We start from the raw sequence: 22,636 nt of genomic DNA, 5'->3' as shown, positions 1-22,636 counted from the left end.
GCGATAATTCCCGATATTTCGGATCTTTAAATCTCCACGAAAAATGGCCGCTGTCAACTTCCGCTGTTTTGACACCTTCAGTTCACTCTTGAATTTACCTAAGTTTCTATCTTTTTTTTGGACTGTAAATCTAGGTAGCTGTTCCTCACGGTCACCCCAACCGGCTCACTTAATTGCAGCTCAAACCCGGGCCGTTTTCGATGTTGTTAACGGGTGTGAAAGTGCGTGTTTTCCCATCCACTAACATGTACCGGAAGTGACGCTTGTCCCTCAGTTAAAATTTTCGGTCACGTGCGTGGGGATTTACGCTCCAGTGACCTTTCGTGAAATCACCCTATATGCTCTGGTGTGGTGTGCCCTCGTTGCAGGAGTCCTCCTCCATCTTGAACACATATGTCCAAATAATCCAGCGAGTGAGAGAAATCTGGAACGATGGTTGGAGGTACTGTATGTCCGATGTTAATGAGTACCTCTCGAAAGTAATCTTTGTAGAGTTTTCAGACGACACAAACGAACAACACATACAAAACAGCAAGGAGCAGAACACCGTGGCATCCATCGTCGGCGCATGCAGCTACCTATTGTGACTTACTTTGCATTTGTCCCCCCCCAAACATGTCCCTACCCTATAATATCCCCTCATATACCCTCCTCTCCCGGAATGGTGAGTGATCGACAAGAGATGCAGTTTGCATTTGATCCTCCGCGCCTCCAGGAGGCGCACCAGCCGAACGTCACGGCATTGGTCGCTCCTGCCGGCGTTGCCGCCTCTTCCTGCGGCCTTGCTGACAGAGCTGTATTCCCAGTCTCATGCCGGTGGACACCAAACGGGTGCGCGGCCCAGATGAAACGCAATCTCCGCTGCTGTTCGTACGGTTGGATGCAGAACCGAAACCCAAGCCCTTGCTGCCGCGGGCGGACGGGCGTTCCGCCGCCGAGCCGAGGCCCGTGTTCGCCCGGGCTGGGCTGGTGAGCCAGGCGGACGGCTCGGTGTACGCCGAGTGCGGCCGGAGCAAGGTGCTGTGCGCTGTGTACGGGCCCCGCGAGATCGAGCGCAAAGAGGAGCGACGTCTGAGCGGCGCCGCCCTGGGCTGCGAGTTCAGGTGAGACACGTGACCGGGAATGCGCGGTAACGGAAAGGGGGAGCGTGGAGTCACGTGTGTGGGGGTAAATGAATGGGGGGGGGGTCTCGTGTGATAATGGACTGGGTCACGTGGGGGGGGGGGGGTGAGAAGCGGTGGTCACGTGGGCGGGGGTAAAGCGGGTTCACGTGGGTAAGGACTGAGATTAGTGGGGGGGGGGGGGTAAGGAATTGGATCATGTGTCTGGGATGTAATGGGAACACAAAATGCTGGAGTAACGCAGTGGGACAGGCAGCATCTCTGGATAGAAGGAATGGGTGACATTTATGGGTCAAGACCCTTTAGTTTATTTTTTATTAGTTTAGTTTAGAGATACAGCGCAGAAACAGGCCCTTCGGCCCAGCGGGTCCATGCCGAGCAGCATCCCCGCTATCGCTATCCTACACCGACTAGGGACAATTTTTACATTTACCAGGCCAATTACAAACCTGCAAACCTGTACGTCTTTGGAGTGTGGGAGGAAACTGAAGATTTCGGAGAAAACCCACACAGGTCACGGGGTGAACGTGCAAACTCCGTACAGACAGCACTCGTAGTTAGGATCCAACCTAAGTCTCCTGTGCTGCATTTGCAGTAAGGCAGCAATTCTACCGCTGCACCACCGTGGCCGCACCTTCTTCAGACTGAGTGTCAGGGGAGAGGGAAATCAGATATCAAAGGGGATGAGAATAAAGGAAAATGTAGAATAGATCATTGTTAGCCAGTGGAAGGTGACAAGGAAGCATACAAAGTAACATTTATTCAGGAGCACAGTCAGATTGGTCGGAGAACTAGAATGGGGCAGAGATGGAGAGAGAGGGAAAGCAAGGGCTACTTTAAGTTAGAGAAGTCAATATTCATACTGCTGGGCTGTAAGCTGCCCAAGTGAAATATGAGCCGCTGTTCTTCCAATTTGCATTGGGGCTTTGCGACTATTCCATCAATCTATCCAGCTATTCTCTAGTAGGTATAGAGTGAGTTGCCAGAGGAAGTAATTGAGGCAGGTACAATAGCAACATTTAAATAACATGTGGACAGGTGGATGGATAGAAATGATTGATGGGGATTGTGCCAAACACAGATATATAGGACTAGCTTAGATGGGACCTTTTGTCAACATGGACAAGTTGGGCTGAAGAGCCTGCTTCTGTACTGTATGAATCTAACTTTATAATCATAACTGGAAAGATTTTCCAATATTGACAATTCTTTGCTAATTTGTTTTTTTCCAGATTTGCCCCTTTCTCCTGCAAGAAAAGAGCTGCTTGGATTCAGGGCAACCTGGAGAAGGAGTACTCGTCGATCATGGAGCAGAGTTTGCAGCCTGCTGTCTGCCTCCATAAGTATCCCAGGTCCCAGATTGACGTGTATGTTATGGTTCTGGAGAATGATGGCTCCACCCTGGCAGCTGCACTGACCTGTGCCTCCATGGCACTGGCAGAAGCAGGCATTGAGATGTTTGACGTTGTTGTGGGCTGCTCCTTAAGGCAGTGTGGTGCTACCTCCCTCTTAGACCCGACTGCGCTTGAGGAGTTCAACGCAGCCAGCTCCAAAGGTGTGGATAACGGCAGCATAACTGTAGCACTGCTACCCACTCTTAACCAGATCTCAGGGCTTGTGTCAAAAGGAGAGTGGGAGGAACAGACGTCAGTGGAAGCGATCAAAGCTTGTGTCGAAGGTTGCCAGAAACTCTACTCCGTGGTCCAGCAGTGTCTAACCAGATCAGTGAAGAGGAAGATCCCTGAGTTTGTCAGTAAAGCATAGATGACCATTTAATCAAGGACATTCCAGTTAATACTTTTGTTAACGTGACATTTATAAGTTTTTGTACCAGTCTTTGCTAAATTGAAATGATTCAAGTTATAAAATATACCTCGTTAATATCATTAAGCTGGTGAGCAACTGTTGGATTGAATATGAGAATTCCAGGATCAATTTCCACTATAAAACAAACTGCTGGAAGAACTCAGTGGGTCAAGCACCATCTGTGGAGGCAAATAAATGATTGGTGCTTTGAGTTGTGACTGTTGCATGGTCTTGAACTGAAATTTCGACCATTTCTTTGCCTCCACAGTTGCTGCTTGATTTGCTGAGTTACTCTGGCATTTTTTCTTTGCTCCAGATTCTAGCATTGGTCGTCTCTGTTGTCTCAATCTGCACCATGCTGGGTTAGTTCATCTGCACGGCCATTTAACTAAACTGCAGTTGCAGTTGCAGTTGTTTCTCTGCAGTCTTGGCTCACATTCCTATAAAAGCCGATCTTCATTTGTAATGGGGTGAATAATTTAAAAAGAAATGGTAAAATAATCTGCAAGCCACTCTTCACCAGATGTTTATTTCACTGCCAGATTTCCCACCCTAGAACCTGTGGAAATTAGACAATGCTGATTGCCTTGAATCTGCTGACTGAGTGAATGTTGAATGGATGAATATCTTCAGTGTCCCAGGTTTATTTCCTGCATGTCACTTGAGTAAACAAAGTGACCCTGTTCCATTCGAAGATTTTCAATTGAATGAGAATGCTGTCCTGTATCAAGGAGAATTTCTGCTGATTACGCACTAATTGAAATAGATCATGCACAAGCTAGTCAAAGTGCATTAGCATGCAAGAGAAAACTGGTCAGAAGTCAACTTCAATTCTGAGGCACAGTGGGGAGACACTGGGGAGAAAAGATGAAGTACGAAGGTAAGCTAGCCAAAAATATAAAGGAGGATAGTAAAAGCTTCTTTAGGTATGTGAAGTGGAAAAAATTAGTTAAGACCAAAGTTGGACCCTTGAAGACTGAAAAGGGTGACTTTATTATGGGGAACAAGGAAATGGCAGATGAGTTGAACAGGTACTTTGGATCCGTCTTCACTAAGGAGGACACAAACAATCTTCCTGATGTACTAGTGGCCAGAGGATCCGGGGTGACAGAGGAACAGAAGGAAATCCACATTAGACAGAAAATGGTGTTGGGTAGACTGATGTGACTGAAGGCTGATAAATCCCCAGGGCCTGATGGTCTGCATCCCAGGGTACTTAAGGAAGTGGCTCTAGAAATCGTGGATGCATTGGTGATCATTTTTTAATGTTCTATAGATTCAGGATCAGTTCCAGTGGATTGGAGGGTAGCTAATGTTATCCCACTTTTTAAGAAAGACGGGAGAGAGAAAACGGAATCAGACCAGTTAGCCTGACATCGGTGGTGGGGCAGATGCTGGAGTCAATCATAAAAGATGAAATAGCGGCACATTTGGATAGCAGTAACAAGATCGGTCCGTGTCAGCATGGATTTACGAAGGGGAAATGCCTGACTAATCTTCTGGAATTTTTTGAGGATGTAACTAGGAAAATGGACAAGGGAGAGCCAGTGGATGTGGTGTGCCTGGACTTTCAGAAAGCATTTAATAAGGTCCCACATAGGAGATTAGTGGGCAAAATTAGGGCACATGGTATTGGGGGTAGAGTGCTGACATGGATAAAAAATTGGTTGGCAGCAGGAAACAGAGTGGGGATTAACGGGTTCCTTTCAGAAAGGCAGGCAGTGACTAGTGGGGTACCGCAAAGCTCAGTGCTGAGACTGATTGGGAATGATCAGCCATGATCACATTGAATGGAGGTGCTGGCTCGAAGGGCCGAATGGCCTACTCCTGCACATATTGTCAGTGGTAGCAGTCATGAGTGTACCTCTGCTCCCTGCTATATTAATAGGTGTTAAATGATGTCAGGGCATACTGAAACAGAAAAAAAACATCCATTCTTATCAAATTTGCCAGCTGGACTGTTTAATTTTTTTTAACAAATAAAATCAACAATTCGTGATGACAGTAATATTCTACATGCACTGAGTTGTAACTTGCAGGAAACATTTGGGACTTTCAACAGCCGTGGTAGGTAACACCTTCACTGAGCTTGAAAAGAGAGTCATGCTGTATTAGATCAGATGTGAATTTCCCATTTGAGGTAGAGGTGCAATAACGTGACAATTTAATACTATGGAACTCATCTAATTGAAAAAGCGACAGAAGAAGCTTATTAAGCTGGGGGGGGGAGAAGGTGTCTCTGATAGGATAAAACAAAGATGACTGTGAGATTACCTGTGAACATGGTTGCCTGGTCAGTGATTGAATGGGAACAGTTGGAAGATGAGAACATAGTAATAGGGATTTAGACACGAGTCCCAGCCTGCAGTGCCGCCTCTTATATCCTGTCCAAAATCCACAAGCAGGACTGCCCTGGTAGACCCATGTTTCAGCCATCTTGCCCCACCAAACTTAAATCTTCATACCGTGACACCATCCTTTCTCCCCTGGTTCATTCCCTTCCCACTTATCTCCATGACACCTCAAATACCCTCTGCCACTTCCACTGCTTCCAGTTCCCTAATTCCAACTGATTTGTCTTCATCATGGATAGACAATCTCTTTACACCTCCATCCCACCTCAGGGGCCCAACCAGTTCCCCTCCATCAACAACTCCACTTCCTTCAGATCAATGTTGCAGCTCTGGACACGTGCGTGCATAATGCTGTCCTGTCCTTTTAAGAGACAGTGCTTGTTCCAGTCCGAACCAAGGCAAGCACCATCGCTTTACACTACATTGATGACTGTACCAGTGCTCCCTCCTGCATCCGTAGAACTGAATAGTTTCATTACTTTTGCTGCCGACACACCTTTACTCTGTCCATCTCGGACTCTTCCCTATTCTGGATCTCTCTGTCTCCATCTCAGAGATAGGCCAGGTGCTAACATCCATTACAAGCCCACTGACTTCCACGGCTACCTCCACTATTCTTCATCCCACCCTGCCTCCCCTACCAGTTCTATTACACTCTCCCTGTTTCTTCGTCCCTTGTAGTATTTAGTCTGATGATGAGACTCTCTATACATGTACCTCTTAAATGTCTTCTTCCTGAACTGTGGCTACCCCACCACCGCAATTAACAAAGCTTTGATCACATCTCACCGTTTCTGTGCCTCTGCTTGCACTCCTCACTCATGACTGAACAAGGATAGAAATAATTATCGGCAAATTTCCACCACCTACAAATAGATTTCACCACAAGACACATATTCTCCCTCTCTTTCCCCTGCAACCTTGGGTGATTCAGCACTTGTCCTATCACTTACTCCCTTCCCACCAGTCTTTCTAGGTGAAGCAGTGATTGACTTGTACTTCATCCTATCTAGTGCACTTAATTTGGTGTCCTTTACATTGGAGAAAATTATCACAGATCGGGTGATTGCTTTTCAGACTATCTGTTGCAGACTATCTGCAGGAATGACCCTGAAATTCCTGTTACTGTAATTCCTACTGTAATTCCTCATCCAATTCCCACTAAGCCTTTGGTCTGTGTCCTGCACTGTTGTAAGATCCAAGGTAAACATGAGGAACATTTGATAAGGTTCCATATAGTACGCTGTTCTGGACAGTTAGATCAAATGGGATCCAGCAAGAGCTAACCGACTGGTTAGAGAATTGGCTTCATGGAAGGAAGCAGAGGGAGAAGGTGGAAGTTTGTTTTACAGACTGGAAGCTTGTGAATAGCGTTGTGGTTTATATCGATGATTTGGTTTTGGGTCACCTGTACAATGGTGAGAGGTGTGGAGGGACAGGTGTTAACCCCCTTATGGTTGCAGGGAGGAAAGTACTAGGGATTGGGGAGGGATGGGTGAGAGGAAATGAGAGCAGCAGGGAATCTCAGAGAGAATAGTCCCTGTAGAAAGCGGGGGAGAGGAGATGTGGCTCGTGGTGGGATCCCATTGGAGTATGTGGAAGAGGCAAAATATGTTATGTTCAATGTGGAGAGTAGTAGGGTGAAAGGTGAGGATGAGAGGAGCTCTACCTCTCCTCTTTCTGGGGCGAGGGGATGGTAAGAGCAGATGTGCGCAAAATGGATTAAATGCATCATTCTGTGTTTTAAATTCCACATTCATGACGAGCAGGAGGAAAATGAAAACCATCAACCATGGAAGAAAGGGCATTTCAGGAGGTCCTGGAGCAGAAACCCTCATCCTAAAAGCAGATGTAATGAGCTGAAGAAACTGAGATAAAAGGACAGGGTCCTTACAGGAGATAGGATGGGAAGAGGTATAGTCGAAGTAGACGTGGGAGTCTGTCACTGCGTATCTATCCACCCAAGTTTCGTCCCCCTTCGCCTTTCCTATCTCCGGCTCATCATCTTCCCCCCATCTGTTCCACCTCTTACCTACATACGGAGCTTTTACATGGACAATTCTATATCACGTGTCCATGTGCTGGGGTTTGAACCCATGGATTGTGGAACATGAGAGATAGTCATGGATACAGCATTCTGCCAAACCTGTCACCTGGAGTCCCCATCCGCCAGCACTTTGAGGTTGGACTGAATGTGCTGACCCTTTCCAGCTGTCATGGGAGAATTGTTTTTTAATCCTTCCGACAGTCAGAATCATACAGTGCATATGCAGTCCCATGTGGTCTGTCATGTCCATGCCGACCGTTTATTGATCAATATTAATTCAATTTACAATCATGATAGGGTTAGCAAACAGGTTTCTTATCTCCATAAGACATAGGAGCAGAATTAGCCCATTAGTCCATTAATTTGAATCAGCCATTCAATCATGGCTGATCTATTTTTTCCTCCTGCCTTCTCCCCGTAACCTTTGACACCTTTCCTAATCAAGAACCTATCAATCTCTGCCTTACAAATACATAAAATGTCTTGGCCTTCACAGCCATCCATGTCAATTAATTCTGCAGATTGGCCAGCTCTGGATAAAGGAATTGCTCATCTCCAATTTGAAGGTATGTCCTTTTATTCTGAAGCTGTGTTCTATAGTTCCAGACTATCACATTACTGGAAACATCCTTTCCACATCCACTCGATCATTATCTGGTAGGTTTCAATGAGATCCCCCCTATCCATCTAAGCTCCAGGGAGTACAGACCCAGAGGCTTCAATCTTCATACATTAACTCAATCATCCTCGTAAACTTCTGGACCCTCTCCAATGTCGGCATGTCCTTTCTCAGATAAAACCGCTCATAATATTCCAAATGTGCCAGTGCCTGATAAAGCCTCAACATTACATCCTTGCTTTTACATTCTAATCCTCTCGAAATGAATGCTAGCATTACATTTGCCTTTCTTGCAACCAACTCAACCTTTTGGGAATTCTGCACCAGTACTCCCAAGTCTGTGCACCTCCAATTTCTGAATCCTTCCTATTTAGAAAGTAGTCTACACCTTTATTCCTTCTACCAAAGTGTTTGACCATATACTTTGCTACGCTGTATTCTATTTGCCTCTTTGGCCTCTCTTCAACCTGTCGCAAGCCCTTCAGCAGCCTCTCATCGTATCATCCGCAATCCTGGCCGCAAAGCCATCAATTCCACTATCCAGATCATTAACACATATGTCACCATTAGTCACCGGCAGCGAACCAGAAAAAGCCCCATGTATGCCTTCTGCCAGTCAGCCAATCTTCTATCCGCTACTACCTAGCCTCCAAAACCATAGGCTCCTATCTTGTTTAGAAGCCTCGCGTACAGCATCTTATCAAAGGTCTTCTGAAAAGATTTGTCGGGCAAAATCTCCGCATAACGAAACCATGCTGAATTTGCCCTATTTTATTATGTGCTTCAAAGTACCCCGAAACCTCATCCTTAACAATGGACTCTAAAATGTTACCAACCACGGAAGTCAGACTAACTGGCCTATAATTTATTTTGCCTCAAACCCTTCTTAAACAGTGGTTAAATTTGCAATTTTCCAGTCCTCTGGAACCATTCCTGATTACAGTGATACTTGAAAGATCACTACTAATGCCTCCACAATCTACGGCTACTTCTTTCACAACCCTTGGGTGAAATCCATGAAGTCCAGGTGACATTCATCTTCAGATCGTTCAGCATCCCCAGCACCTTCTCAATAAAAGTGACTGCTCCCGGACTCTATTGAATTTCTGGCACATTACTGGTGTTTTTCACTGTGATGGCTCACGCAATAAACATTAACTTTATCCACAATTTCTATGTTCCTCATTACTACTTCTCTAGAGAAACACAAAATGCTGGAGTAACTCAGCAGGACAGGCAGCATCTCGGGAGAGAAGAAATGGGAGACGTTTCTTGGGTCGAGACCCTTCTTCAGACCACTTACTGTGGGAGATTGCAACCATCACGTGGTCCACCCTGTTTCAACAAATGCAATCAACCTGGTGTGCACAATCAAATAAGATCAAATAGAACAAGTTGTCCTACAACTTTAGGCTGTACACGCTATAGGCAAGAAGAAGAAGACCACTTACTACTACTCTAACGTCATTTTTCAACAGTCCAATGTCCACTCTTGCCTTTCTTTTACTCTTTATATGTATCTGTAAAAACTTTTGGTATCTTTCATATTCTTGGCCAGCCAACCTTCATATTTAATCTTTTCTCACTACCTTTTTAGTTGTTCAAGAAGGAACTGCAGACGCTGGAAAATCGGAGGTGCACAAAAATGCTGGAGAAACTCAGCGGGTGCAGCAGCATCGATGGAGCAAAGGAAATAGGCGACGTTTCAGGCCGAACCCCTTTTAGTCAAAGATCTTTGCTTTTAGTTGTCTTCGGATGATTTTTAAAAGCTTCCCCATCCACCAGCTTCCCTGAAAGTGGGGGGGGGGGGGGGGAGAGAGATATGGAGGAGGAATGGAGATAGGGAGGGATAGGAGAGAGGTGGGATGGAGATAGGGAGGGAGATAGGGCGGGTGGGAGATAGGACGAGGAGGAGAGAGAGATAGGGTGGACAGATGGAGGGAGGTAGATAGGGCGGGGGGAGATAGGGAAATAGGGCTGGGGAGGGATGGATATGGGGGGGGAGGCCTGGCCCTTTAAGAGGCGGGCCCGCGCGTTCGCCCTGCCACCGGAAGTGATCGGCGTGACCCGGCCAAGCACAAGCGGCAAGATGGCGTCTCGGGCCAAGCGGCCAAAGGTGCGACCCCAATCCCTCCTGGGGGGGAGGGAGAGGGAGGCTGGGGGAGAGGGTGAGGGAGGGAGAGGGAGGCTGGGGGAGAGGGTGAGGGAGGCTGGGGGAGAGGGTGAGGGAGGCTGGGGGAGGGGGTGAGGGAGGCTGGGGGAGAGGGTGAGGGAAGCAGGGGGAGAGGGTGCAAGGCTAGTTTGGGGGAAAGAGAAGAACGGGGTGGGAGAGGATGGCAGAAGACGGGGAGACCATTGAAAATGCTCGGCAGGCCGGGCAGCATCGACAGAATGAGGACTCGGAGGGGGGATGATTTGGGGGGGGGGGGTGATTAATCGGTTTGGGTAGCGGGTCATGGGGGGGGGGGTCGGGCTGGTTCCATCTGCTCCTCGTTCCTGGGGGGTGGGGGCAGCAGGGCGAGCTGTAACTCGGTGGCGCCGTGAGGTGCTGTCGCTGTTCAAACCAGCACCATGATAGCAGACCACTCGGCCCGTCCAGTTGCACCACTATTTGTCCAAGCCATGGCTGTTCTCCGTCAACTCCACATCCTTTAATGCCTAGACAGCCAGGAATTAATATAGGAACGCAGCCTCTTGAGCAGAGACTTTGTACAGTTCACCACATTCTGGGTGGAGAAATTTTGAATAATTTATTCAACATGGAAACAGGCCCATCAAGTCCGTGCCAATCATCAAACACCTATTTACACTAATCTCATTTCATTCTCCCCACATTCCTGACAACTCCCTCTAGATTCTCCGCCTCATCTATACGTGAGAAGAAATTTACAGTAACCAATGAACCTACCGACTTGGTATGTTCTGGGATCTGGGTGGAAACCAGAGCAACTGGTGGAAACTCATAGTCACAGGGGTAGTATGCAAACTCCACCATGTTTCTGATGCTGCGTGGCAGCAGCTCTACCACTCTTCTGCTTTCATCCAAATCATAAATAACTCACCTTATTCTCAGACTGTGACCCAACTGCTGTTCCTGGGGAAACACTCTCCCTGATCCATCCTTTAAAACCCTGTAGGATTTTCCATCAGCTGGTGTGTTGTTCTATGTTGAATGATACCTTCAATCATGAGGCTGTCAAATGCTGCTACCCCCCTATCCCCCTTATCTGTGGGAACCAGTGCCCTGGCTGGTTTAACCAGGAATGATGTCAATTGGCTGATTTTTCTCTTCTGGGGCTATCAAGACCAATTTTAAAACCAATGCCGTTCGATCGTGGAAATAGCTACGTCCAGACTTGCCAGGAATTGGGCTGAAACCCACAAAAGCAGTGTTACATAGCCAGGAGCCAAGTGGAGGCAGCGTATGTGCTCTCGTCTTTGTGATGTTTCCTGTGCTCTGTAGGTTGAGACTGCAGAGAAGCCCACGGACCTGGACCAAGGTACCGATGAAGCACTGAGCCAGTTCTTGAACTGGTGCAAGCAGTCAGGCCTGCACCTCAGCTCAAAGGTGAGATGGAGAAAGCTGGCTATCTTTCATACTTTGTTGGGAAACTTATAAAGTAAAAGTAAGCAATTAAAATGTGGTGACTGCAGCAGGTGGCGAATTTCCAGTTGCTCTTTGACCATTAAGCACTTGGGGACAGGATACTTGCTAGCTGGGGATTGGGGGGGACTCTGCTTAGTCGTTGTGAGGACAGCATTCTGTTCAACCGATTGACAAAACTACCCCCCCCCCCCCCAAAAAAAAAGACTTTGTTCATAAAATATACCACAATATGACCTGACTGCATCATTTGCTTTATTGAATGTAACAAACAATTCATGCAACGACAATGGCACCAATGAGTTCTGATTGCCACATTACAGGAAGGATGTGGTAGCTTAAGAAATGCAGTGAAATGCAGTAGCTTAAGGAGTGCAGAAGAGATTCACTAAGATGCTGCCTAGAATGGAGGTGTTTAATTACAAGAAGAGATTGGGCATTCTGCTTTTGTTCTCACATATGAGGCTGAGGAGTGACTTTATAGAGGTTTGTAAGATTATGAGTCATAGATAGGGTAGATATCAGAAGTATTTTTTCAGGACAGGAGGGTGTAGAACAAGAAGGTTTAAGGTGCGAGGAAAGAAAGGGCGCTAAAAGTAATTTTTTCTCAGAGAGCGTGATGATTATCTAAAGTGAGCTGCAGATACAATTACAACATTTAAAAACGCAAAGTGCTGGAGTAAATCAGCGGGTAAGGCAGCTTATCTGAAGGACAGGGATAGGTGACGCTTTGGGTTGGGATCTTTATTCGGGTGTACAGGGTGCCCTCAATGTCGCTCACTGCCTCCAATGCCGGCAGCACCAACATCCGCTAATCTTCACCTCCCCTCCAGCTGTTAGCAGACCTGGGTAGCCGACGCAGCTAGGTTCAGTGGCTCCCCCAACCAAGATGCTGGCTTCAACTACTTCTTGACTAACTCTCCTGGGTCCTACTCTTCTCCCCTTCCAATCGAGGACATTAATATCAACACCACTGGATCCTATTGTCCTTCCCCCAATGTTAACCCTGTCACTTCTGCCCCTACTCTTACACCACCCCTTACACCCTCCTCCTTTCTGAGCCCCCATCCTTCCTGCACAGTACCTCTCCCGAGCTACTTTCAGCCCCTCCCCCCCCCCCCCCCCCGACCCTTCTCAGATCCAGGTTTTCACCACCCCCTTGACTTCCCCCTCTCCAAAGCAAAATCGTCAGTCCTTATCAGATGCCTTGCATTTATACCTCTATGTCCATACCTCAATAATAATAATAATAAATTTTATTTATGGGCGCTTTTCAAGAGTCTCAAGGACACCGCACAAAAATTTAGCAAGTAGTGGAAAAACATGTAAGCGGAATGAAATAAATAGTAGAGACATGACTAGTACACAAATTAAAGAGAATTCAATTCAAAACAAAATATGAGGCAATTCAAGCACAGATGAAAAGGGATTCCAATGGGTTCCGAGCCAACATCATGTTGTGCTCTTCTTCTTTTGCCCCTTTGTCGAGGACTCCTCGCCTCACAGTGACAACCCTTTTTCCATCTCCAACAATCCTTCTCCTCAAGTTCTCCCCCTGTCGCTCTTCTACCCTCTTTTATTTTCAACTGCCAGCACGACATCAACCATATTGACTTCTCTCCTCCCCTTACCCATGTCAATCTCACCCCTCGGAACACACAGCCCTCTGCTTACTCAGTACCAATCCAAATGAAAGGCTGTAGAAGGGTCCTGACCTAAAACGGCACCTATCCATATCCTCAGGAGATGCAACCTGAGCCACTAAGTTACTCCAGCGAAACCAGCATGTGCTATTCTTTGTGTCTGCAATGTTTAAAAGATGTTTGGGAAGTTACTTGGGAAAGACATAGAGGGAAATATGCAAGCAAATTAGATTAGCATAGATAAGCATCACAGTTGGCATGAACGTGGTGGGATGAGGGGCCTATGTCTGCTCTGTATGAATAATGTTTCATTCCCAAACACAATTAGTGAAATATTTAAGGCTGTAACACAGGACCTAGGATGAATTCATCTGGTAATGGTGGATTTGAACAAGTGTGGTTAGTTGACGCAGATTCTGCCAAACCCCCTTAGCCTTGTAATAATTGTTTCTATTCTACTATATTTGCTCTTCATAACATGGTTTCTCTTAGAATTCTCATAGTACAAACTGGTCATCTAGTTCATCGAAGGTTCATTTGGATCCAGTTCCATGTTCCACACGTCTCCAAAATAGGTGCAAACTCAATTCTCCATGACCACATGCTTTTTGAAAGTTCCCATGGAATCGTATTCTATTGCGACTTCATGTGACTACGCTAACTTCTTACAAAAGTTCTAATTTCTTCCCCATATCTTTTACCAAGTGCTCTATGTCTGTGGTCTTGGGTACCAACAGTGTCCTGATTTATACAGACATTTTAAAAGATTTTGTCATTGGTGTTTGCGTCCCACACTTTTTGTGTTTGCTGACCCCTCAGGTATATGTGAGTAAGGAGGGCACAGTTGCCGATTATGGGCTGGTGGCAAAGGAAGACGTTGAAGAAGGAGAGGTGTTGTTTTCCGTTCCCAGGTCAGCACTCCTCAGTCAGCACACCACAGTGATACGTGACCTGCTGAAGAAAGGTACATTAACCAGACTTGGCACTGGCCATCTTCCAATGGGGCTAGTTTCAATGTATTGCTTGGTGCCACATTGAACCTTACGAGAGATGCGAAAGTCTTGCATTTCATCTTTCACCTTTGACGAATTTTGCAATTGTCTGCTGTGCCTTGAACTAGGACAAGATTAATTGGATGTAACTGAATGTCCTCATTAAATTCCACTGCTGCGTAGGGAGGTGACTGACAGTCCACTGTGGGACTTGCACTCTTCTTGAGCCAGGAGGAGTCTGACTGTGGGGAGTTTGTGAGTGTGTGTACTGTGAACACTGGGCTTCTATGTACTCGTGCTACACATACTCGGTTCTCCACACCACCCTGAACGCTGTTGCTCCCCTCACCATGGTGGTGGGTCAGAGACTCCCAGGAGTGAGGGTATTACAATGCTTTAAGGAGGTTTTGAGAACATCCTAATGTTTCCAAAGTCCAGCTGGTAATCTTCCTATGGCACAGTTTGGAATGAATCATCTAATTCGGGGGTCTGGTGGTGTTTTGCTTGTAAATGGTGATCTGCCTCATGGAGTCACCATTGGCCTCCTTGCTGGGGATGTTGGGCCGAGAGAGGAAACTGGTATTAATTCCCTGCAAGTGGATTTGAGAGGTTTTGTGGGATTACAGTTCCCAGTTGAGGGGAGCTGGGGATTGGGAGAGGTGGCATATGATCTACAGTATTCGAGTCTTCTCCCATATTTCATCATCTATGTGTATCAGTGTAATTCTTCCTCTGGTAAGACTTGTTCAGCCTCTCCTTACTGTCTTCAGTTTTTGTCTTGGCACGTTTCGTATTCTATTTCTAAGGGTGTCATCTGTTTCCTCGGACCAGCACTGCACGACTTTCTGTACCGTATCCTCTCGCTTCAGTTTCTGCTTGTAAGCAGGGAGTAGAAGCACTGCCAAGTGATCAGATTTACCCAAGTGCATTCCGGGAATGGAGAGGTATATTTTTTTGTTGATTGTACAACAGTGGTTTAGGGTGTTTGGGCCCCTGGTCAGGCAGAGACATACTAATAGTATTTTGGCAGCACACTTCTGAGGTTTGAGGTTCTGAGGTTGGAGGTTTGCGGCTATTATGAACAAGGCCTTGGTTACAGGGCTGTTGGTGATGGTATGTAATTCCTCTAATGCATCTTAGAATCAGTCTGGGGTGGAATGTAGACTGCTGTCAGGATAGCTAAATAGAATTCCCACGGCAGGTAGTGGGGACAACACTTCACCATAAGATACTCCAGTTCTGGAGAGCATGGGCTACATGGTCCACCTCCTCTGAGCACATGCGGAGTTGATTAGAAAGGATGCTGTGTGGTCCATCTGGTGTAGCAAAAAGCCCTCGAGTTAAGTGGCCTCCATCACTGCCCTGTTGACCTAAGTTGCCTTCCACTTGATTTGTGGGGCTGAGTTCCTCACTGAATAAGTTTAACAAATCAAACCTCTCCACCCCACTATTAAACTATTTACTGAATTGGATAAATGTGAGGTTATCCATTTTGGTGGCAAAAACAGGAAAGCAGACTATTATCTAAATGGTGGCCGACTAGGAAAAGGGGAGATGCAGCGAGACCTGGGTGTCATGGTACACCAGTCATTGAAAGTAGGCATGCAGGTGCAGCAGGCAGTGAAGAAAGCGAATGGTATGTTAGCTTTCATAGCAAAAGGATTTGAGTATAGGAGCAGGGAGGTTCTACTGCAGTTGTACAGGGTCTTGGTGAGACCACACCTGGAGTATTGCGTACAGTTTTGGTCTCCAAATCTGAGGAAGGACATTATTGCCATAGAGGGAGTGCAGAGAAGGTTCACCAGACTGATTCCTGAGATGTCAGGACTGTCTTATGAAGAAAGACTGGATAGACTTGGTTTATACTCTCTAGAATTTAGGAGATTGAGAGGGGATCTTGTAGAAACTTACAAAATTCTTAAGGGGTTGGACAGGCTAGATGCAGGAAGATTGCTCCCGATGTTGGGGAAGTCCAGGACAAGGGGTCACAGCTTAAGGATAAGGGGGAAATCCTTTAAAACCGAGATGAGAAGAACTTTTTTCACACAGAGAGTGGTGAATTTCTGGAACTCTCTGCCACAGAGGGTAGTCGAGGTCAGTTCATTGGCTATATTTAAGAGGGAGTTAGATGTGGCCCTTGTGGCTAAGGGGATCAGAGGGTATGGAGAGAAGGCAGGTACGGGATACTGAGTTGGATGATCAGCCATGATCATATTGAATGGCGGTGCAGGCTCGCAGGGCCAAATGGCCTACTCCTGCACCTAATTTCTATGTTTCTATGAACTGGTCACAATTTTATTCTAAACCAAGCAGCAAGTGTATTTTTCCAGGGTATCCGGGCCGCTGAGGTCTGCTTGATCATTAGGAGCCTGAAAGGTGGGGTTGAGTGTGCTGGGGGCTTCAGTCAGTGCTGTAACCTCCAGGTCTGTTACAGAAGAGGCAGCGTTGGAGAGCCGGTCGGGATGGGTGCCGCTCCTGCTTTCCATGATGTTCGAGATCACCAACGATGAGTCCTGTTGGAAGTCTTATTTCTCCTTGTGGCCTGGCTTCTGCACCCTTCACCACCCTATGTTCTGGTAAGGGCTAACTGGTGGAGGTGGGTGGTGAGGAGATACTGTGAACCCAGCGCTGACAGTCTTGCTGCTGGCTGAGCTCAGCGAAAGGAATGTGAGTTGGTGTGGAAGCTGGCACTGGGTCTTCTTGCCCCTGCCATGCCATGCCTCGCTGCTGGATATGTAGCACAGCTGCTTGCTTTGGTCTTGTCTTGATTTAACGGAAGCACTGTATTACTGAACCAGTGTAGTAATCTCCTCGATTCAACACACTGTGGTGGTGGGATGGTGTCAGATAGGATCTGGGATGAGGGACAAAAAGAACACTGATGATGCACCAGGAACCTATTGATGTAAAATGGAAACGAGGAATAGGGATTAGACTTTGGGTAAATTGGGATGCGCGCCATACTTTAATTTATTTTTAACAACAATCAATAATTTGGCTCAAAATGAAAACCCGTGTAGGTGTGAATACATCTGTTTCCCCAGTGAATGTTGGGCTTTGGGGTGAGAAGCAATGGTGTTAGGGGAGAAAATGTAAGGAGTGCTTTGATTTATTGTGTTTGCTTGTGCAGGTCTGAGGAGGAGAGGAACAGGCTGCTGTTGGGCACGGGTGTGGCAGTGGCAGTGGAGAAAGACCTGATCAACATCGAAGAAGAGTATGACAGCATAGTGCTGCCTTTCATGAAATCCCACCCCAACACCTTTGACCCACGCAAGCACACCCTGGACCTTTACAAGAAGCTGGTGGCGTTTGTTATGGCTTACAGGTGAAGGCATTCCCTACCTGGCCCTGGGCCAGCCATCATGGTCATCTGTATGCTTCAGAGAGGAGAATGCTCTCCAGCCATCCCTGCTTGACAATGTCACTTGGATGTTGGTTAGCTGGAGTCGATCTGAAAAGCTGCCTTACACTCTGAAACGTACTTAAATTAGCAGTCAGTGAGCAAGCCCGTCTGTCCCGTCTGCCAGCCCTATAGGGTTTGAAAACAAATACAGGCTTTGCCAGTCACAGAAGAAAATAAATGATTTTGTTTATAGAAATTTGTTAATGGCTTTAACTGCCTGGCCTGCCACATTTGCTTACAGGGAATGTGGTGGTGACAATCTGAGGTAGGCTTTGTATAAATGTTTCTTCAATATTCATTCTGTGTATGGAAAGGCAGTTGATGAGAGTGCAGTCTATTTACACACCTTTGACCATAACCCTTCTTGAGCTTCAGCCAATGGGACCGATGCCTTTGTTGCAATAAAACAGAAAATATTGGAGCTACTCAGCAGGTCAGGCAGCATTGGTGAATAGAAATCCAGGCAGAGTTAGGACCTGTCCAGAATCACTGCCTCTTACAGTGGAGCACAGAAAGGAGCAAAACTTAGTAGGACTTAGATTGTTTTTTTTTAATTTCTAGTTTCCAGGAGCCAGATGAAGATGAAGATGAAGAATTAAAGTCTCTAAACCCTCCCATGATGGTCCCCATGGCTGACATATTGAATCATGTAGCCAATCACAATGCTAACATGGAATTTACAGCGGTGAGTGGGTAAGGGAGAGGGGTGCTGAGAGTTATAGAGTCATACATCAAGGAAACGGGGGGGCCCCCCAGCTTCCCCATGACGACCATTTACATTAGCTCTATCTTCCGTGTACCTAATCAGATGTCTTTTAAATATTGTAATGAAAAGGAACTGCAGATGCTAGTTCATACCAAAGAGAGACACAAAATGCTGGAGTGTGACAGGGGGTCAGGCAGCATCCCTGGAACAAATTGGATAGATGACATCTTGTTGTCGGGACCATTCTTCAGACTGAATGCAGTGGGGGGGGGTTGTGTGTGGGGAGGAAAAGCTGGATGCAAGGGGGAAAAACAGGACAAATTGGGACCAGCAACAGATGACTTCGGGCAAGGAGGGTCCCTGATGTGCCGATTATTGGCCATTGATGGTGTGATCACTAGAGGGATACATCGTTGCGAGCTGTGGACTTGGTTAGTGGGCTTTTAGTGGAGGGAGAGGGAGATGTATGTAGAAGTTATTTAAGATGAAAGAATCCAGTGTTCATACTGTTAGGCTGTAAGCTACCCAAGCAAAATACGAGGCACTGTTGCTTCAATTTGCATGTGGCCTCACTCTGGCAATAGAGGAGGCCCAGGACAGAAAGGTCAGTGTGTGAATGGGAAAGGGAGTTGGTTAGCAACCAGAGGGTCCAGTAGATCTTAGCAGACCGAGTGTAAGTGTTCAGCAAAATGGTTGTCGAGTCCACCCTTTGTCTCGTCAATGTACAGTAGCCTACATCGGGAACACAGGATGCAGTAGATGAGGTTAGAGGAGATGCATGTGAACGTCTGTCTCTCCTGGATGGACTGTCGTAGTCCCTAGATGAAGTTGAGGGAGGAAGTATAAGGACAGGTATTGCATTTCCTGCAGTTGCATGGGAAGTTAGTGGGGAGGGGGTGGTTTGGGTGGGAAGGGATGAGTGAACCAAGGAGTCGCGGGAATCGGTAGGTTTGTAGTAGACGTCGGTCGATAAGTTTGTCTCCTGTGATTGAGAAAGAGATCAAGAACGGGGAGAGAGGTGTCAGAGATGGTCCAGGTGAAATTGAGGGCAGGGTGGAACTTAGTGGTGAAGTTCATGAGTTCTGCATGGGTGCAGGAGGCAGTGCTGATGCAGTCGTCGATGTACCAAGAACGAGTTGGGTAATAGGACCAGTATAATAAGCCTGGGACAAGGACTGTTCGACATAACCAATTCAAAGGCAGGCATAGCTGGGGCCATGCGAGTGCCCATGGCTACACCTTTAACTTGGAGAAAGTGAGAGGAGTCAAGAGAGAAGTTGTTGAGGGTGATGAGTGTGTTAGTAGAGGGAAATTAGTTCAGTCTCTGTTATGTAAGGGAAAAAAACAGGGCCATGAGATCTTCCGGGTGGGGGATGGAGGTGTAGAGGGACTGAATATCCGTGGTAAAATTGGTGACTGGGGATCTAAAAAGTGAAAGTTATTAAAGAGTTGGAGGGGTTCTGATGTGTCTTGGACGTAGGTGGGAAATAATTGGACGGCGGGGGGGGAATAGGATAGAAATGTTTTTTAAAAGTTGTTATTCTGTCTCAATTGGAGCTCATTCCATATACCTACCACCCTCTGTGACAAAATCAATTTTCTATCCAGTCAGCTAGTTCTACCTGGATCCCATGCGATGTAACCTCCGAGAGCAGTCTACCATGTGGAACCTTGTTAAATGCTTTGCTGAAATCCATATTGGCAGCATTTACAACTGTGCTCTCAACCTTTTTGGGTTACATCTTAAAAAAACTTCAACCCGATTCATGAGACACTATCTCCCACGTACAAAACTGTGCTGAGGATCCCCATTCACCCCTTGGCTATCTGTGGGTAATTATATGTTTGCTCTGTATTTACAGGAATGTTTGAAAATGGTCTCCATCAAGAAGATCAATGGAGGTGAAGAGATATTTAACACCTATGGTCAGCTTGCAAACTGGCAACTCCTGCACATGTACGGGTTCACCCAACCCTACCCCAGTAACACACACGAAGCCCTAGATATCGAGATGCATCTAGTGTATGATGCTGCCATGCAAGGTTGGTCTTGGAGCAAGGTATCCAGTCCAGTATTCTCTAGAGATCTGATGTAGAGGAGAGACATTACCAGAATGTTCTTTGTGTTTTAGCTGTGAAGACAGAAGAGGAGAAAAAGTTGCTGGCAGAAAAGTGGGAATTCCTGACGGAGTTGGAAGTAGTTGGAGAAGAGGGAGACTTTGTTATCGGCCAGTCTGGAGTCCTAACAGAGGAGGAACTTTACAGTACTCTGAAGGTGAGGATACCCTGCTACTGGGCCCCTATTACGTGGGCATTCTGGGTCTAGCATACATTTGTGTGGCACTCTGGAAAAGCTATGCATGTGTGATAATGCAGTTGATACTTCTTTCTGCGGACATGTTGCCTTATATTTGGTTTGTAGTTTTTGGAAAACGCATCTGAAAAGGACAACCTGAGTGGATAAAAGCAGATTGATAAAATGTAGTGAGAGTTGAATTAATTGGAAAAGTTTTAAAAGGCCAGCACAGACAAAAGGGACCCAACTTGATCCTGCTATGTGAATGTACGGAAGCTTTTACTTTTGATTATAAAGTGATGTTTTGACTGATTACAGATTGCAGCTGTTAGAGAACACAGCAGACTCATTGATACTATTTTTTTCCGGACAATAACTAGGTTTTGAGTATGACAATGGAAGAATTTGAAGAATACAAAGCCAATGATGGGTGGGAGGAAGATGAGGAAGATGATGATATTTCCAGTCTTACCAATTCTGTAATACCCAAACTGAAGCCGGCCTGGAAGCAACTTCTACACAACACTGTGAGAATGAGGCTAAAATCATACAGCTCGGGTTTAAAGGAAGAGGAAGCCACATTGGCTAATGTGGAGAACTATCGGCAGCTTAGTAAACAGGAACATAACTCCCTGCAGGTTCGATATGCTCAGAAGATGATTTTGCATCGATTGCTGCAGCTCACAGTGTAGTGGTAACAGCAACTGAGGAATAAAATCTTCTTTATATTCTCACTAATTATTATAGTTTTGGCAGCCTGTAAAGTTGAAAAATGTAATGCTTTTTTCATGGAAAAATATCTTGGCACTTCAGCCCATCATCTTTCTTATTTGAGTTATAGAAACAAGTGAACTAGGTAATGTTTTAAACTCTCAGGAAATTGTCTTGGTGCTCAAGGGCTCGAGCATTTTTGGTGCCAATTGTATACTGTGGCTTCCCTTAAGTGGAGCCTATTTCAATTATGTCATCACGGAGTATAAAATGGTAATTTCTTGAATCCAGCCAATTTGGCTTTGTTCAGTGAAATTATACAAATGTCTGAAGCGAAACATTTTGATTCTCAATTCATGTTCTACATTAACTATTCTTTATCAATAATGTTCATTTTAAAATTTAGTTCAGCGTTTAGAATTTATGGAATTCAGCTTTCTTATAGTTTGTCATTAAACAAGCTGTTTAAACAGTTAGTGAACAATTGTAATGAACAATAATTACAATCTGCAAAGACTGAATCAGTGCTTAGGGATTTATCTCAATGGATAGCATTTGACAGCTTTTACCGCTGCAGGCTGGAACTTTAATGCTATAATGAAGTTGGATTTAGGGTCAGCAATGCAACTAGCTGTTGGGTGGCAAGGCAGGATCCACTGTCACTATTTGTTTGTGGGATCTTCAAGCATTAAGATTCTAAATTTTGTATTGTATTTAGCTGAAGGTGATTTCTTTTAATAAAAACATTACAGGGTTATAAAAGTTTAATTAATTTTTGATAGTTTAGTTTGAAAACAAGTAAACGCTCAAGCAATGTTCCCCATCGTCATCTCTACAAAGAATGCCTAGATAGCAGGTAACGGGTCAGGAAAAAGAAGATAGAACTGGGAAGTTTGATACAAGCAGCAGTCACATCCACTGGTATTGGCCTGGATCATGGCTGTAATCAGGTATACAAGGATATGAGAAAGCATAGAATACTACAGCACAGGAAAAGGCTTTCAGCCAAAAATGGCACCAAGTTAAACTAATCTCCGCTATCTGCACATGATTAGTTTAATTTAGTTTATTGGTATCACGTGTACTGAGGTACAGTAAAGAGCTTTTTTTGTTGCGTGCTATCCCAGCAAAGACTATACATGATTACAATCAACCTGTCCAGTGTACAAATACAGGATATCCATATTCCTCCATATCCACGTGCCTATCTAAAAACCTCAAATGCCATGTTTGTGTCTACAACTACCACACTTGGCAGCATTTTCCAGACATTGTAAAAAAAAAAACTCACATTAAAGCTATTCCCTCTAGTCTTTGGCATTTCTACCCTATCT

At 45.7% G+C, this 22,636-nt stretch overlaps 2 protein-coding genes across 2 annotated transcripts; both read left to right on the top strand.

Annotated features, from left to right (window-relative positions):
• Nucleotides 1-723: 723 nt before the first annotated feature.
• exosc6 (exosome component 6) lies at nucleotides 724-3,011 on the top strand. The gene is made up of 2 exons (XM_033036002.1): nucleotides 724-1,103; nucleotides 2,354-3,011. The coding sequence occupies exons 1-2, from the start codon at nucleotides 811-813 to the stop codon at nucleotides 2,883-2,885; spliced, it is 825 nt and encodes a 274-aa protein (XP_032891893.1). The 5' UTR covers nucleotides 724-810; the 3' UTR covers nucleotides 2,886-3,011.
• A 6,989-nt stretch (nucleotides 3,012-10,000) lies between these two features.
• Nucleotides 10,001-22,064, top strand: setd6 (SET domain containing 6, protein lysine methyltransferase). Its single transcript, XM_033035998.1, has 9 exons — nucleotides 10,001-10,063; nucleotides 11,411-11,515; nucleotides 14,014-14,158; nucleotides 16,621-16,762; nucleotides 17,317-17,511; nucleotides 18,151-18,274; nucleotides 20,158-20,338; nucleotides 20,428-20,570; nucleotides 20,972-22,064. The coding sequence occupies exons 1-9, from the start codon at nucleotides 10,037-10,039 to the stop codon at nucleotides 21,281-21,283; spliced, it is 1,374 nt and encodes a 457-aa protein (XP_032891889.1). The 5' UTR covers nucleotides 10,001-10,036; the 3' UTR covers nucleotides 21,284-22,064.
• Nucleotides 22,065-22,636: the final 572 nt, after the last annotated feature.

The sequence above is a fragment of the Amblyraja radiata genome, chromosome 17, assembly GCF_010909765.2.
Source record: "Amblyraja radiata isolate CabotCenter1 chromosome 17, sAmbRad1.1.pri, whole genome shotgun sequence".
NCBI lineage: Eukaryota > Metazoa > Chordata > Chondrichthyes > Rajiformes > Rajidae > Amblyraja > Amblyraja radiata.
Note: the sequence above shows the minus strand (reverse complement) of the source record. Positions and strands in the feature narration are given on the sequence as shown.

Coding starts and splice junctions, on each gene's coding strand:
- setd6 (XM_033035998.1), top strand. CDS start 10,037: ATGGCGTCTCGGGCCAAGCGGCCAAAG. Junction 20,339..20,427: donor GTATGATGCTGCCATGCAAG/GTTGGTCTTGGA, acceptor TTTGTGTTTTAG/CTGTGAAGACAGAAGAGGAG. Junction 20,571..20,971: donor AACTTTACAGTACTCTGAAG/GTGAGGATACCC, acceptor GACAATAACTAG/GTTTTGAGTATGACAATGGA.
- exosc6 (XM_033036002.1), top strand. CDS start 811: ATGCCGGTGGACACCAAACGGGTGCGCGGCCCAGATGAAACGCAATCT. Junction 1,104..2,353: donor GCCCTGGGCTGCGAGTTCAG/GTGAGACACGTG, acceptor GTTTTTTTCCAG/ATTTGCCCCTTTCTCCTGCA.